General features: G+C 47.2%; 1 protein-coding gene across 2 annotated transcripts; it reads right to left on the bottom strand.

Annotated features, from left to right (window-relative positions):
- Positions 1–930: 930 nt before the first annotated feature.
- On the bottom strand, positions 931–13322 carry Slc38a2 (solute carrier family 38 member 2). Of its 2 annotated transcripts, XM_059247104.1 has the most exons (15): positions 13123–13322; positions 12651–12732; positions 12391–12506; positions 9822–9895; positions 9616–9708; positions 9411–9492; positions 7936–8018; positions 7228–7286; positions 6969–7139; positions 6491–6570; positions 6285–6385; positions 5630–5754; positions 5220–5364; positions 5035–5132; positions 931–3840 (listed from the first exon to the last, which is right to left on the bottom strand). In XM_059247104.1, exons 1-15 carry the CDS (start codon positions 13236–13238, stop codon positions 3742–3744), a joined length of 1524 nt encoding a protein of 507 aa, XP_059103087.1. In that variant the 5' UTR covers positions 13239–13322; the 3' UTR covers positions 931–3741. The 2 variants fall into 2 exon arrangements, with proteins under 2 accessions (XP_059103087.1, XP_059103088.1); XM_059247105.1 differs by lacking the exon at positions 12391–12506 and having other exon boundaries at positions 13123–13233.
- Positions 13323–15384: the final 2062 nt, after the last annotated feature.

Here is a 15384-nt window from a genome sequence, read left to right as displayed (position 1 = left end):
AGTGAATGTTACACGATTGTCATTGGTCTCTAGAACAAGCTACTTTTGGTATCTGCAAGGCCACATTTGTCTAATCCTCTCCAACACCCCACCCCAAAGTTCTACCAGCCGCTTTCCGCTTATGCTAAGCCTTCCTTCCAGAAACGCAGCCAAGTCTTCTCCAGGTGAGAGGATGTCCAACTCAGGACACACAGCCTTTAGGAATAAGTACGTCCTGAATGTTCCAAGGGCTTTGTGGAACCTCTTGGAAATGGCTGGCTCACTCATTAGGGTGCCATTCCATACTAAGTGGACCTACCCTTGTGTATTCCTAATTTTAAATAAATTGGTACTTAAAATTGTAGCATAAAAGAAAGCACCATCTCAGAACCAACGTTGACAGAGCGGTCATCGTTCCCAAGTCAACTGCACAGGAGGGGTCAATGAATGCCTGTTAAATACCTAAGAGTTCTACCATTTTGTAATCACACTGCAAATCTGGACAGTAGTTTCTCGGGACTCTGTCTATGGAACCTTCTCAAGCCACTTTGCTTTATATGCCCTAAGCCTTTAAGGCTCAGTCCACACCCGAGTTATCGGAGGTTATCTTTCAGGTTCCTAAGAAAACCATGCTGTCTCACACAATACACACCCATCAAACCAACCTAACTTCCTCTCAGACCTATCGGGAAAGATTCCTTAAGTGCACCAGGGTAGCTTCCTAACACCAAAGAGCACTGCTGTGTAGACTGCCACACTAAAAAAGGGTGGTTATCTCCAGCAGGGAAGCCTGAATTTCCAACTGAACCCTGTAACCCCGGGATGCCTCTGTAAGACCCAAGTTGTCTTCCGTAACTGGAACCACGTTATGTGGGCACTTCATGGGTGCCAGGCAGTTTTACAAGGCACCCGATATGCCTCATCCCACTACCCGAAAGAACAGAACGCTGCTCAGGATTAAGCATGTATTTATTTTAGTTCAGTTAAAACAAACATACATTGTTTCATTGAAACCGGTGTAGCACTCCCTGCCAACAAGCCACAGCGGCATGTTGGCCTCTAACAGTACAGGGGGACATGTACACTATATACACAACCAAGGTTCTCCCATCTTCCCTTGTGGTCACATTTGACGTTGATAGCATGTTGTAGCTGCTGCATTTTGAAAATTTAGACCTCATTTAAAATTTAAATGAGATTTAACTTAAATTGATGTCCAATCAGCTTATTGCAAATACAATTTAAACAAGTTATTTTCAATTTCAGTATTTATACACAATGTCAATTTTTAATATTGTATTCTCTGTACAAGTACTCTGGGGACTTATGTATAATGTAAATTCATCAAAATGCAGTTAAGAAACTTATGGGAATATATACATTTGAACCCAAGACCCAGTTCCAACAGTATATACAATCTATTTACAAATACATATGGACAATGTATGTACAGTTTATCATAAATATTGAAAAATAGGTTAGCTTTAATGGATTAATGCTGCTCTATAAATAACAGTACAGTTATAACTGAAATGTCCATGGAAGACTGCAATGTAAAAACGAGGTGTCAGGACAGTGGTTTTAATACTGAAGACTGCTCGTGAACGGGAATTCAGTTTAGGAACCTCAAGGCAGGTCAAACAGCCTCAAGCGTTGGAATTTGGCCTAAAAATTCATTTTGAACCTTATATTGTGCTCCCTCACAAGAAGGTTTGGAAAGTCTTTCCACACGGATTGGCTGTGAACAGGATTTTCTCCTCCACTTCTTCCTGGTTGCCATGGCACCTTTCTCTCGGATGCTTGTTTCTCAGCATCCCTGGCAGGTCTTATCAGCAACTCTTTCCAGGACTTCAGGCAGAAATGCTAATTCTTGAACTACAGGTGAGGTTCTGGTTTTGAATGAAATGAAAGCAGCGTGGTAGAGTGTCTTCTCACTGCCTCTGCTTCTAGACGGTCCCCAGAGGTTTCACAAAATGGACCATTGGTCTTACCCAATGTAGCACGCCCAGACGTCTTCCAGTCTGCCAGGGTCTTTAAGAGCAGACATATCTTGCCTAGGAATTTAGCCACATATACAATACAAGACTGTGTAACAAAAAACCATGTGTGCCACATTTCTGGCTCCTGCCTCAAACTAAAAATATTCTGTTCAAGAGATAACCTCAAGAGCCAGATGGCCAATTGATGATTCCACTTGCTTCCCTTAACCACTTAATGGAATTATGTATATTAGATCTTAGACATTATGCCTGATGAGCAAAGTACCACATTATTTAATAATATAGTCACCATACACCGTTAACATACAATAAATGTGCTCTTAAAGCCAAGCTTGAAAGTAATGTTCTCACTTTTAACTGGAATTGAAATGGAAAGGTAAGCATGCAGTCGGACCAGGAACTAAGCACAACCAGGTTGTGCAACTTCCTCTTAACTAATCATTTGTTCGATGTAAACAAACAATTCTGCATTGTACAAGAATGAGATGACAGTCCAGTGCGAGTTTGTAAGAAGCTTACTGCATGGGAAACCCAGTGGTCTTTCTGACGAGAACTCGCAGTGTGCCGGCCTCGGTGCAGCCTGTGGCTCAGACCTCTACTGTGGACACAGCAGGAACACAACTGAGCCACGTGTTGTCAAGTAAATCACGCTTCCAGGAGATGAGCATTGCAAAGTCGCACTTCCCATTGGAGAGTTCTGGCCTTCTGCCATTAGATGCTCATTTTCACTTCTAGAAGCAATGTTTCAAAGGGCTGGCCCAAAAGCACGACCCAGAGCTGACAATACAACTCTGGACACAGACGCAACTGAATAAACCCTGTTTTACCCAATTGCACTAACTATTTGGTACCTCAAAATCAGTTATTTCATTTCCAACAGAAATATCTGCACTGTTTTCCAGCCTCGTAGGTTGAAGACATAAACATTTTAGTTTTAATGAACCAGTTACCTGGAGGCAGAGGGCGATGAACAGAGTTCACCTGATCTGGTGCCGCAGTTACCAATTATCCTTTAAATGAAATTTGAATGAACAAAACAAAACTATGCTAATTCATGGTACAACTTTTCTTAACATGTTCCCGAAAATGATTTTGGGTAAAAAAGTATTTGGCTTATAATGCCTACAAAAAAGGCAAATAATTTCATAATACTAATATTCATTTTTAAATATCAATGAAATTGTTTTTACGGAGTTTATTGACAACTGGTTCTGGATAAAGTTCAAAAAATGCAACTTCTTCAAAGTAAAATAGTGCTTCTGAGGTCTTTTAAAGTATTTTTTTTTGGTACAAAAAATAAGTGTTTTTCTCAATGCTTATTTCAATACTTTGCTGTAAATTAAGTGTTTTTTCACATCGAATGGTTCCATTAGGCACATTCAAGTAAAATCATAAAATATCCAAGTTAAACAATGACACAGCCAAGCATGTGGCTTGATAAAAAGTTAAAAGTTCGTCCATTCTCTGGAATGGAATAAATAATCACTTCCCTTAACCCAAGACTCGTGGTTTTGCTGTTAAGATCCATTCCCTAACACACAGATAAGTTTCTTAAAAAACAAAAATAAAAAAAAGCCCAAAAGAAAAAAAAAAAACAAAAACAAAAAGAAAAGTTCCACTTATTCTGCATCCAGAAGAACCAGCGAGGAATCTGCACTTCAAAAGGAAGTGAACCGAAAGCATCGGGTGCCATCTCTGAGCAAGTCAGTGTTGACTCAGCATGGGCGGGCGGCAGATGGACCATTGAGTTTGAGTGGTGCCATTAGTGGCCACCTGTAGAGGCGTTGTGTACCCAATCCAGGACAATCAAGGCTATGCTTCCGATCATCACCACTATGCCACTGAGGAGAAACAGCAGGGCCTGCAAGAAGCGGAGAAAACTCTGTCAGTGCGGGAGGTGACATCACACCCTCCCCATATTCTTTTTAACTGACTAAATCTTAACGGCTTTAAGTGATCAAATGGTTACTTGTGGCACAAGAGGCCTATATTGTTGAAGCCTTGTGAACTTCTGTGATTTTTCATTTTTTCCTCAAGCAAAAAGCTTTTGTGCTGAAACAGAGTTGGACTGGTTTTTTTTGGATGTGCGGTTTTGGTTTTGGTTTTTTGGAGCAAATATTAAGTCACAAAATCAAGCCTAAATCTGAGTGTTGGAGGGAATATGAATGGACATTTTCTTCAGTGCAGCTATAATTCCTTGCCTATGTCCCTGTAATTAACTCATAGATTTAAGGAGTTGGACTGTAATGAGTCTTTTTCTGTCCCGCCAGCTGCCAAATAACAACGCAAGGACTTATTAATTATGAAAACTTGACCTATAGCTTAGGCTTGCTCCTGACTAGCTCTTGTGACTTAAGCCATTTATATTAATTTATGTTCTAGCCCGGGGCCTTACCTCTCCTCCTCTTCCTTCCTTTCTCTCCCCGGAAACCCCGCCTACACCTCTTGCCTAGCTATTGGTTGTTCAGCTTTTTATTACACCAATCACAGCAGTACGTCTTCACAGGGTGTACAGACACCCCACATTAGACCTTAGTTTGCAGGTGCCACCCATGCTCAGTAGTTTGTCTCCCCGAGAAAAGTTCACCCCCATCTACTCCTAACCTCACTCTTCAGACCAGAATAGAACACCAGCGGGCAGCAGGGCTTGTCGTCCTTCATTCCTAAGTATCGCGCTAGGATGCTGGGTTGTGCTTAGCGTGGTTTCCCCTTTGAAACAAGATGCTACCCAACCCATCCATAGCAAACCCATTCGGATGGAGAAAGCACCCACAGCTCTACTCAGGAATGAGACTGACCAGTCTCCCTTAACTAAACAGACCTCGCCTGCCTGTAGGCTACACCTGATGTGCACAGTGGCACCCATCATCCAGGGCACGAATAATTATGCCAATACCTTTACACTGCTCTTCAGTAACTTCCTGCAATTATGTTAACTACTGCACAGCTAACTCGGACCTCCGTTCCCATTTCTTCCGCTAAGCACTTCCGGACTCTAACTTCCCAAGAGAGATTACTGAAAATACCCGCCGGTTTTACAGTCCCCTCTCCTCACCCCAATCTTCTGCACGGACCGCATGGACTCTTTCTTCACCAACTTGATGTAGAAGGCAGACGGGAGGATGAAGATCAGCATGGCCGCTGCCGACGCACCTGGGAAAAAAAAAGACGTTGCTCCTTTGAGAACCCGGATGCGTTTCTCAGGCCTTCATATTCCAGGCCTGTGAATCGAAAACTTACCAATGAAACCGAAGATGTCCCTGATGGTAGGGACAAAGATGACAAGCAAATTGGTGAAGGCCAGGATAGACACGGTGATGACACTGTGACGCCACCAACTGAACTCTTTGGCGGCACACAGTAAGTGTGTAACAGAACTCCGGATCTGGGGGGAAAAAAGTACTATTTAACAATCCACCAACTTTAATTAATGCAAAGACTTCACAAGTATTTTGCAATGTACCAATGACAGTTTTTCTAGAGAACTGATACTTCCCTCCCATTTTCTGCCACACAATAATCTGAAATCTACACTGTTTATTATTCACCCCTGCCAAACCATCCCCAATGTGGCATTACTGTGAGTTTCCTTCCTTCCATCTCCACGCCCGGACCCATCCTAGCTCTTGCAGGAGCGGGTGGTTACCTACCGGGAAAATAACCACTGGTACGGTGAGGGTGACTGCCATCAACACAGCCAGGCGCACAACAAGGAGAAGGATGTCAGTGCCCACGATGGAAGAGTAGGTATGAAGCAATTCCGACTCGACCTGTCCTGTGGGGGACACAGACCAGAGAAAACTCTCAGTGTGGTTTCCTCTGGGGATCGAGGAGAAAAGCTACCTTACAGTGAAATCTGCACTGAAATTATTAGTCACAAAATGACTACAAACTAAGAGGCTAATAAGATTAATCTGGAATTATGGTTAATGCAATTAAAGTAACATTGGAGGAAAAATTTTCTAAATACCGAGATTTAGCCACATGACCTCCGGTAAGAACAGGGGCTAAGCGCCTAAATCCTACTCTGGCTTAGTGTGTGTGTGTGTGTGTGTGTGTGTGTGTGTGTGTGTGTGTGTGTTAGTTACAGCTAAAGGGGAGATCAGAGATGGTGTGAACCCAACAGAGACAAGGCCATCACAGAAACACCACCAAATGGCTCCCATGTGCTTCCGAATCTGGACCCCAGGAATTACTGATTAAGCCAGACTGGAACTCTTTACAGTAAAACTACACATACGGTAACAGTACCAGTTTCATTCCAACACACGCGTCTCTCTTTTTCTTAAATGAGGCATTACTTACCGTAAAATGTCAGGTATCCAAAGAGAGCAGCAAGCAGATACATGAGGAACATGGCGAAGAAAGAAATCTTGGACACGTTCATCATCCTCCTCCGGCTGCGGCTGCACAAGGACAGAGAGAGCAGAGTGTGACGGTCAATGGAACAAGCACGTGACCACCTACCGTTCCCCCACCAACGCAGTTGTCAGAAGAGATCAAGTACGTACCCTTTCAGCTCTTCGTAGATGGGAAGCACAGCAGGATGGCAGACGAAAGAAAAGGTCAGGATTGGCACGGCATACACCGTCTGAAAAAGATGACAGACACACCACTGTATTTACACCCTGTGACACACCCTTGTCAGTTCCCAGCTAGGCTTCAGGGGTTCAAAACCAAAGCCCAAAGTCAGTTCACTTCTGTGTAACTAACTCCCGTTCTTCAATTCTGTTGACCAGGTGTGACCCATAACTGACATCTGAGACGTGCCACTTTGATGTCATGGGCTTTTTTCACTTGTATTCCTCGTCTACGAGAGAACCTGAAACGACCGCCTAGCTCTCCTTTGCTTTGTCCTAAAAGGCATCTATTATGGAGCCTCCATGTATCTCAAGAGATATTTTAAAATTCCAAATGGGCGGTTTCTTCTTATAGTCTATCCTTCCGTGGAAATTTCCTCCCAGGACACAGGACTGCAACTAGTGTTACCTGTGAGTTGAAGATGAAATACCGCGGCCTGCAACAGTCGGCTACGGTGGCATTAGACGTCACGTTGGATGCCAGGAGTGCCAGGGCCGCCTGTGCTGATGTGGCGTTCACTGTGTCATTGACCATCAAAGCCGCCACCGGGCAAGGAATCTGAAACTTCTTGCAAATCACCTGAAACGTATTTTGCAAGTTTGTTAAGCTGAGTCATTTGACGAGAGCTTTAAAAGAGTGTTTTTCTACCTGAAAAACCATCACCTACCACAATCAGAAAGAACATCATACACAGCAAGGAGAGGCCACTGGTATACCCCAAGTACCCTGGAGAGGAAGAAGAGAGAGGCTTAAACAGGGTTGGAGAACAGAGCGCAAGACACTAACCAGGGCCACCAATGGGGTGTTATGACCAGCAGGGGGCTCCACTGCTGCATTTTAAAAGGGTCTTGTCCCACTGCCATTCCCAAAGTAAGTGCTGAGAGAGCCTTCTTCTGGAGTTCAGTCATTTCTGATAGACCAACTGCTAAGTCACTAGTGGGAGGGTCCCTCCAACACCCTTTAGAAACTCCTTGCTTGCCAGGCAGGCGGTGGCAGCACACGCTTTTAATCCCAGCACTTGGGAGGCAGAGGCAGGCAGACCCCCAGTTCGAGGTCAGCCTGGGCTACAGAGGGAGTTCCAGGACAGTTTCCAAAGCTACACGGAGAAAGCGTGTCTTTTTTTTCTTTTTTTTTTTTAGATTTATTTATTATGTATACAATGTTCTGCTTGCAAGTGTCCTTGCAGGCCAGAAGAGGGCACCAGATCTCATTATAGATGGTTGTGAGCCACCATGTGGGAGTTGGGAATTGAACTCAGGACCTCTGGAAGAGCAGTCAGTGCCCTTAATCTCTGAGCCATCTCTCCAACCCCCGAAAGCGTGTCTTAAAAGACAAAACAAAACAAAAGAGAAAACCCATAATGCGTTTGGCTCACCTAGATTCCTCAGCAGCGACAACGGAAGGATGAGCACCAGAGACACCAACAGGACCAGATAGTCACCATTCAGATACCACAATCTGAACGAGAAGAGGAAAGCCAAAAATCAACCATGCGTCTAACTCGGAAATCCGACACATCGCACGTGAAAAGGACGGTTTGCGGGGAAGAAAAGAGCACCCCTTATTGGAGACAGGGCTAACTCTGTAACTATGCTTCGTGAGCAGTCAGGTTAGAGGTGGGGAATGGAAACACAGGCTTCTGCACCGCTCTGTGCTCTGGGCAGACTGCCAGCTCATTCACAACATGAAACGCGCCTTAAAGCTTGATACCAACGTTAGGGAACAAGGCTGCTCTGTGCAGCCAGTGAGCTTATCTCTCGGTACTCTGAGAAACACTGGACACCCACATTCCCATTCTCGCTTGTAATGTCTACCACTGGAAAGGAGGACTACAGGAAGACTCCTCAGACATTTGCGAGCAAGTCTATTTGTGAAGCACTTCAGTAAGTTTCCACTTAGGTTAAGATGCACAGGCAACCACTCTCCTCCCCCAAATTTAGACTGCACCAAACCCCCCACTCCACCAGAACTTATTTCAGGTTATCATAGTAACACCTTGACCCACCTTGATGCCAGAAAAAAAATAGTCAAAAGGTTATTTCTGAAACTGTATGTTCCCTAAGTTCTAGGACTGTTTTGTTTTTTCTCTTTGTAAACAAGGCCTATTCTGGCTGGGTATGGTAGTGGCATGCACTTCCATGTTCCATCCCAGAGGCAGGGGCGGGCAGAACTCTTTGAGGTCTGGGCCAGCTAGAACAAAAACAGGGAGACCCTTTCAAAAGTAAAGCCATTCCCTTTTAAAGGCTACATCTTCCAAGTTCTAACTCTCCATGGGTTCCACTGCACTTACGGCAGTAACAAGGACCCCACAGGAAGACAATGCTGAAGGATCAGCGTGGTCAGCTAAGACTCTAAGGGCACAGTGGAGAGCCACACTTCTTGGCTCTGAGGTAGCAACTCTGTGCAAGTTGGGAACAAATGAGCCTCGGCTGTTTACATTAGGCCCTGCTCCTCCCTGGGATGAGCACTGCTGGGAGACTTAACATTCTACAGCACAGCTGGACAGTTGCTGGTTTTCTTAACTATTTTAAGCATGACTGGGTTTTTTGGGGGGAAAAAAACAAAACCCGTCTTAACCAGCTCTTTATCCAGCAGCTATAATAAACGTCAGTATCAACAGAGATGAATTCAAGCACTATTAAAGTTCCGCAGCCAGGTCTACCTATTTGCCATTCCAAGTTAAGAGCAAATTGCTCCAAAACTCCTCATCAGTTTGTAGGGCACTTCCTTGTCAGAAGCATTGACAAGAATACTTGTGGAAAATTTACTGATGAACTGTTATCCAACTTTGACCAAAAAAAAAAAGGTATCTGCAATTGTTTCTATGGAGTAACCTTACTTAGCACCTACCCATTCGTATCTTCAATGTTCATTAACGCCTTGATCACCAAAGGTAACTCATATTTCACTATGAAGAGGTAGCTGGACATAGCTAGAGGAAAACAAAATTAAACCATTACAAGTGCAAAACGTGGCCTGTGACACTCAAGCCACGTGTCACCACCTTGTGCTGCTACCAGAGGAAGCCTACCCCAAGTGTCCTTTCCAAACGTACCTCCAATGTTCTGCATTGTGATCGATCCAGAGGCTGCCAGCTTCCCAGCCAGTCCGAACGCCTTATGCCCTAACTGTTCGTATAATAAAGATCCTGCATCGAAGAACAGAGGAATCAAACACTCTGGAAGCTCTGCCCCATCCCAGATCAGGACAGGCAGAAATTACGTGGGGGTGGGTGGGGGGAGATCAAGAATGCTACTGTACCTCCTTCATTGGCAGTCTTCAAGAGGAGATGAACAGAATACAAGGAAAATATCGACACAAATGTCAAGAGAATTCTGAGAAAAGGAAAAGGCACGTAGTTATAAACCAGCAGGGCTAGCCATTTAAAAACACCCCCCGTCTAGAGCAGCACTGGCGGTATCCCCTCCTAACTCTTGTCTGACACTAACTCACAGGTCTCAGGTGAGCCTCACAGTATTAAAAGCAATGTCCGTTCTGTGCCAACCGCGGGAGACTCTGCGAAGCCCCCAGTCTCGGGGAGGAGAACCTTGTATTCTGGCTCCGGTACCGTAATTATCTACACGCCTGCCATGGGTTTCCAATAGTTTCATTTAAAACTTGCCATTTAAACCTGGTCCACAAGGTTTTTTATGCCACTCAATAGATGGGTCCGGAGAGGCCAAGACCCCATGGACCAGACAGACTGAGAGAAACGGGACAGGTGGAATTAACATGTCACGCTATTAAAAAAAAAAGAATGTACTAACCAATCAGGGAGGTGAGAGCCGTGGAGACACAAAAAGCTACCCCCCCCCCACACAGTGAAGAATCCTGAACACTAGAGTGAGTTATCAGCTCCACCCTTCTTCCACTTGGATTGGAAAGCTCAAGAGTAAGGAAGGACTAATGGGCTCTAACAGCACTGTTTTCCTCGAGGGTAGAGGTTTCTCAGTCAAGTTCCACTTGCCTTCGTAGAAGGCAAACAAGGCAGCGATTAAAACAGAAGGGGGAAAAAAAAAAACCCAGCAGATATGCAAATGAGATAGCCACATGAATGTTGACCTTGTATGGGCAAACTGTACACTCTGTAAGGTGCTGGCTAAAGAAAACAGAAGGAAAAAAAGGCATCAGCACACAAAGTACGGGCTGTGACTTCCATCCTAAGGTCAGACCGTTAGGACACCGGGTTCCCGAGGTGACACTATGCACTTGACTTCTTGGAAAAAAGTCGATTAAAAAAAAAAAATTTTAAAACAAATTAGGTACTATGTCTTGCACGGAGACGACAATGGATTCCATGCCCTTCGAGGTCACTTTCCACCTCAAGATTTAACTCTCCTTAAGAGGTCAACAAGCCATTTCAGCATGTGGCTTTCATACCTTTACATATAATTTACCTTTACATATGATGTAAATAAAAACTCATGTAATGAATAAAAACTCACACAATCTTGGTATCATTTAGCCATTTATTAAAATGGTTAATCAGACACATAGTAAGCTATGAAGTTCCAAAAGTTCAAGGGTAACACGGTCAGTTTTACTTTCAGTTATGAAGCAGTTACCAATAACCACATTGGTAGCATTTTAAAGCCTGTTTTCCAGCTTTCATGGCAAGAGCTAGGAAGGGCTTCAGACACTTAACTTCTGATTCCAGCCATTTAGAGTCCCATCAAAAAACTGAAATCTCAGGATGTGCTATATCTAAAGTTCCTGAGGCTTCATTTTGGCAAGAAACGCCCCCAAAAATCCTCACCCTAATGTTTCTAGTACCCAAAGCCAGGCTTAACATTAGTGTGGAATTTCACAAAGCTGTGCTTTCTTCTCACGAACTTTTTTATCATGCCGGAGAAAGTAACTTGAGTAGTGGAAGGTAGCCATCGGCTGACCAAAACCTAACCGTCATGAAGGGGTGTGTGTGTGTGTGTGTGTGTGTGTGTGTGTGTGTGTTTCTCATCCGTGTGTGTGACGAAGTTGGCACCAGAGGGGCTTCTACAGAAACTGTCAGCCACACATCCAGACAGTCTGAAACTACACTCAGTGAAATCTACACACTTGGACCTGTACATGCTTTTGTCCTTGGAAATAACTTTTCTGGCTACCTGTTCTCACGTCTGATGGCGGTGGGAATCACACCCAGGAATCGTGCATGCTAGGCAGGCACTCTACCACTGACTGGTACTTCTAGCCCATTTCTCTTCAGTCACATTCCCTAAGGGCCAGTTACCCCAAAATGAGTAAGAACCATTTTCCAACCTCTAAACATGAACTCTGGAAAGCAGAGGATCAACTCATTAACTTTTTAAAAAATGAGTAGGCTCTTATTTAGGCATCATACAGATCTGGAAAAACATCGTTTAAAAAAAAAAGTGAATTTGCTTTTTAGCATCCAGAAAATTATGACTCACTTGTCCTAAAACCAATATGTTCTAGGCTAGGTAAATATCACCACACCTTTATCCAGAACTTTCTTTTCCTTATGTAAGGGCCAGAGGTTTTGGGGGAAGACTGTCCACTTGAGAAACCCACTTGGAACTTCACTTACTGTAATTTTGGCTTCTGTTTTCAACCAAACGTTACAGTTACTCTAGACTCCACGGTTCTTTTACTGACCCTAACCTGTCTGTTGTAAGCGCTACCTTCTTCTATCTAACTTGCTTTCTTGATGTCGTACAGTAAGTAGTAAAACAGTTTCGGATTTTCTCACACGTCACGTTTAAATGATTTTTTAGATCAACTATGTGAACTGCAAATTCTCTTTTCTGGAGCCAAAATAAGTTTATCGTATTAACTGCCCTGCATGGCAGGCTCGCTACTTACACATACTTACATAAAAAGAGCAATTCCAGTATTAGCCATGGCATAAGAAAGCCCAAGGATTCCACTGCCCACAATCGCATTGCTCAGATTAAATACTGACATTCCAAAGGAAGTAGTACCTGGATGCTACATAGAGGGAAAACGATAACCAAACATATAACAATAATTAAAAGGAGAAAACCAGCTTTGGGCAAGTTAGATTTGAAATCTAAAAGTAACACTATTCTTTTACTCCATAAAGCCAGGCACAGAATAGTATTTGCAACTTACGAAGTCTGTTTCATACTTCTTCTTCCCCAAATTGGATTCAAGTAAAAAGTTCTGGTTTTCAGGATCCACATCCACATAATGGCTGCAAAAACGAAAAATAAAAACATTTTTGAAAAACGTCCTTGTCACTGGGGGATACGCAAAATCACGTTTTAATGCACAAAAACTCGAAGAGCCCTTCAGTTCTGCCATGACACCTTTTAGTTAACGCATAAGGCGTCATCACCCCGGCTAGGTCTTCCCCTACCGTCGGTCATGCAGTAACAACGGGGTAATTTAGAAGGCTACTCTCTCCCAGGGCTGTGTGAGCAAGAGGCTGGGGCCCCCAAGCCAGCCTCCCGGTTCCCTGGGTGTGAGCGTCAGCCCTGCACCCCACGAGCCCTTCCTCCAGCCCCGAGGCGACCATGTGTGCAAAGCCAGGTTGTTTATTTATTGATTGACATTTACTGATTGCAAAGCGCATTTCTCCCACCTTTTCAGAGCGGCCTGCTTGGTGGGGTAGGAGTAGTTGAAGTCACTGTTGGAGCTGTAGCTGCTGCTGTCCTCATCCGGGGAGATGTTGAACCTTCCCATCTCGGTCTTCTTCATCGCGGATCCGGGAGGAAGCGTGCTCGGCGGACGCGCGGGCGCGGGCTTCCTTTTGTCCTTGGCGGCGGCGCACTGGCCCCTCGCGGCTGCCTCGCCTGCGAAGGTAAAGAGGCGGCGCGTCAGGACTGCGGCGCCCGCCCCCGACCACGTGACGCCGCCGGGCGGCGCAGCGCGGCTGATTCATCCCCCGCCAGGCGAGTGGAAAAGTACCAGGCGAGCGAGGGGCGGGGGCGCGGCGAGGGGCGGAAAAGTACCGACGGCGGGGCCGCGAGAACAAAGATGCGCCCGCCGCGGCGCCCCTCCAGCCGCCTCGGCGCCCAGCCCGGGCCATTCCCCCCGGCCCGAGCTTGTTTACGGGCGCACGCCGAGCCCTCCAGCCGCCGCGGGGACCGGGGACCCGGCCCCTCCTCTGCCCCGGGGAGGAACTGATGCAATACCGAGGGGCGATTGTCAAAGCCCTCGCGGCTCGCCTTCTCCAACCCCATGCCCGGACTTCACGTTCGCCCAGTCCCCCAGACCCGGGCGGGGGAGCTCGCTGCAGCCCAGCGACCCCGCGCGCGCGGCTCGCCCTCCCCGTAACGGGAAAGGTTGCGGCCGGCTGCCCGCCCGCACACCCCGGCTCCCGCCGCCACCACCACCGCCACCGCCACCGCCACCGCCCCTCCCCCGCCTCACCTCGGTGCTCTTCCCTCCGAGCTGGCCCACCTCGCGGCAGCGTCACCCCCGCAGGCGGTCTCGGTCACACCGCGATCGTATTTTTAAAAAAATAAAAAATAAAAAATACGAGACGAAAAAAAAAATAACAGCGACAGATGCTCTCAAGATTTTCTCCCCCGCCCCGCAATCCAACAGGCAGAGAGGGTTGGTTTTAATGAAAGGCTGATTATATAGCTTTGGGTCTTTGTTTTCTTTTTCTTTCTTGGTTTTTTTTTTGTTTGTTTTAAATTTCTTTTAGAAGCGGGGGACGGCGGCCACGATCCTCTCCGGCGGAGACCGAGGGCAGACGGTGCGGGCGGCGGCGGCGGCGGCGTGGCGCGGTGTGCAGCGGGGCTCGCGAGCGCGAGTTATAGCGGCGGGGCCGCCGCGTCAGTGGGCGGGGCGGGGCCGGCGGGCGCTCGTCTTTGTGTATCAACACCACCACCTGGGGCTCCGCCTCCGGCCCGCGGCCCGCTCCCTCCGGGCCGCCTCCCGCCCGCCTGCCCCGCACCCCGACTCCGGGCTTGGGTGGGGAGGAGGGAGAGAGACGGGGGAGGCCCATCGCAACCCGCGTCCCCGCGCGCGCGGCTCCCGCTGCACCGCTGCACCGCAGCCCCGTGGGTGGCCGCCACCCCCCACCCCCCGGTTTGCTTTGCCGTTCCCTCCCATCCCAGTCACCCAACACGGCGTTTCGGGGGACACATCCGGCATGGGTGTCCTCCCCTCCACTCCACCCTACACCCCCCCCCAAAAAAAAATACCCTTTTGCAGCCCGTGACTTTTAAGATGTGCGCGAAGGGTTTTCTCCTGCACAACTTGAGCCAACGCTGCCACGCTACCCTGAGGGTCGGCTTGTGCTCTCGATCTTTCCACCTAGATCTGCTTTCACTCTCCCGAACTAGCCTCTGAGGACGAGGGCGGCTCGCCCGTTCCGTTTCGGAATAGACTTTTGGGTATGCACGTGCGACAGCGTGACTGGGGAGGTTTCCCTTGGAACAGAAAGCCAGACCCCCTTAAGAGGGGATCGGGGATCCGGGCTGGGGGATCCAGCTCTCCCGAGGCCGCCTAGGAGCGTCCCGTTCCCCCGGTGGCTGACACTCTCTCTTGCCACCCACCCCACCCCAAGCTGGGAGCTGTGCTGTTAGCCACCTCCCCGGGCTTCCACCCAGCGCGCCCTGGTTGGAATGCAGGCCTGGAGCTTTCTCTCCAGCCCGGATCGGTCGGGGTGCTGTGGTCTGGCGGGGGGTCGGGCGGCTCAGGGGGTCCCTCAGACTAGAATATTCTCCGGTGCTGCCGGAAAGGCGAGGGCCCTTCCTTTTCTGCCGAACAAAGACCCCCGAGGAGAGAGACATGCTAGTTGAATGAAGGAATAAACAAACGAGTTTGACCTAGTGCTCTCTTCCTTTGGGGGACGTGGGAGAGATTGGGCTGGGCACAGAGGAAAGGACTG

Source organism: Peromyscus eremicus, chromosome 20, assembly GCF_949786415.1.
Source record: "Peromyscus eremicus chromosome 20, PerEre_H2_v1, whole genome shotgun sequence".
Lineage (NCBI taxonomy): Eukaryota > Metazoa > Chordata > Mammalia > Rodentia > Cricetidae > Peromyscus > Peromyscus eremicus.
The sequence above is the reverse complement of the archived record's forward strand: the minus strand, read 5'-3'. Positions and strand labels throughout refer to the sequence as shown.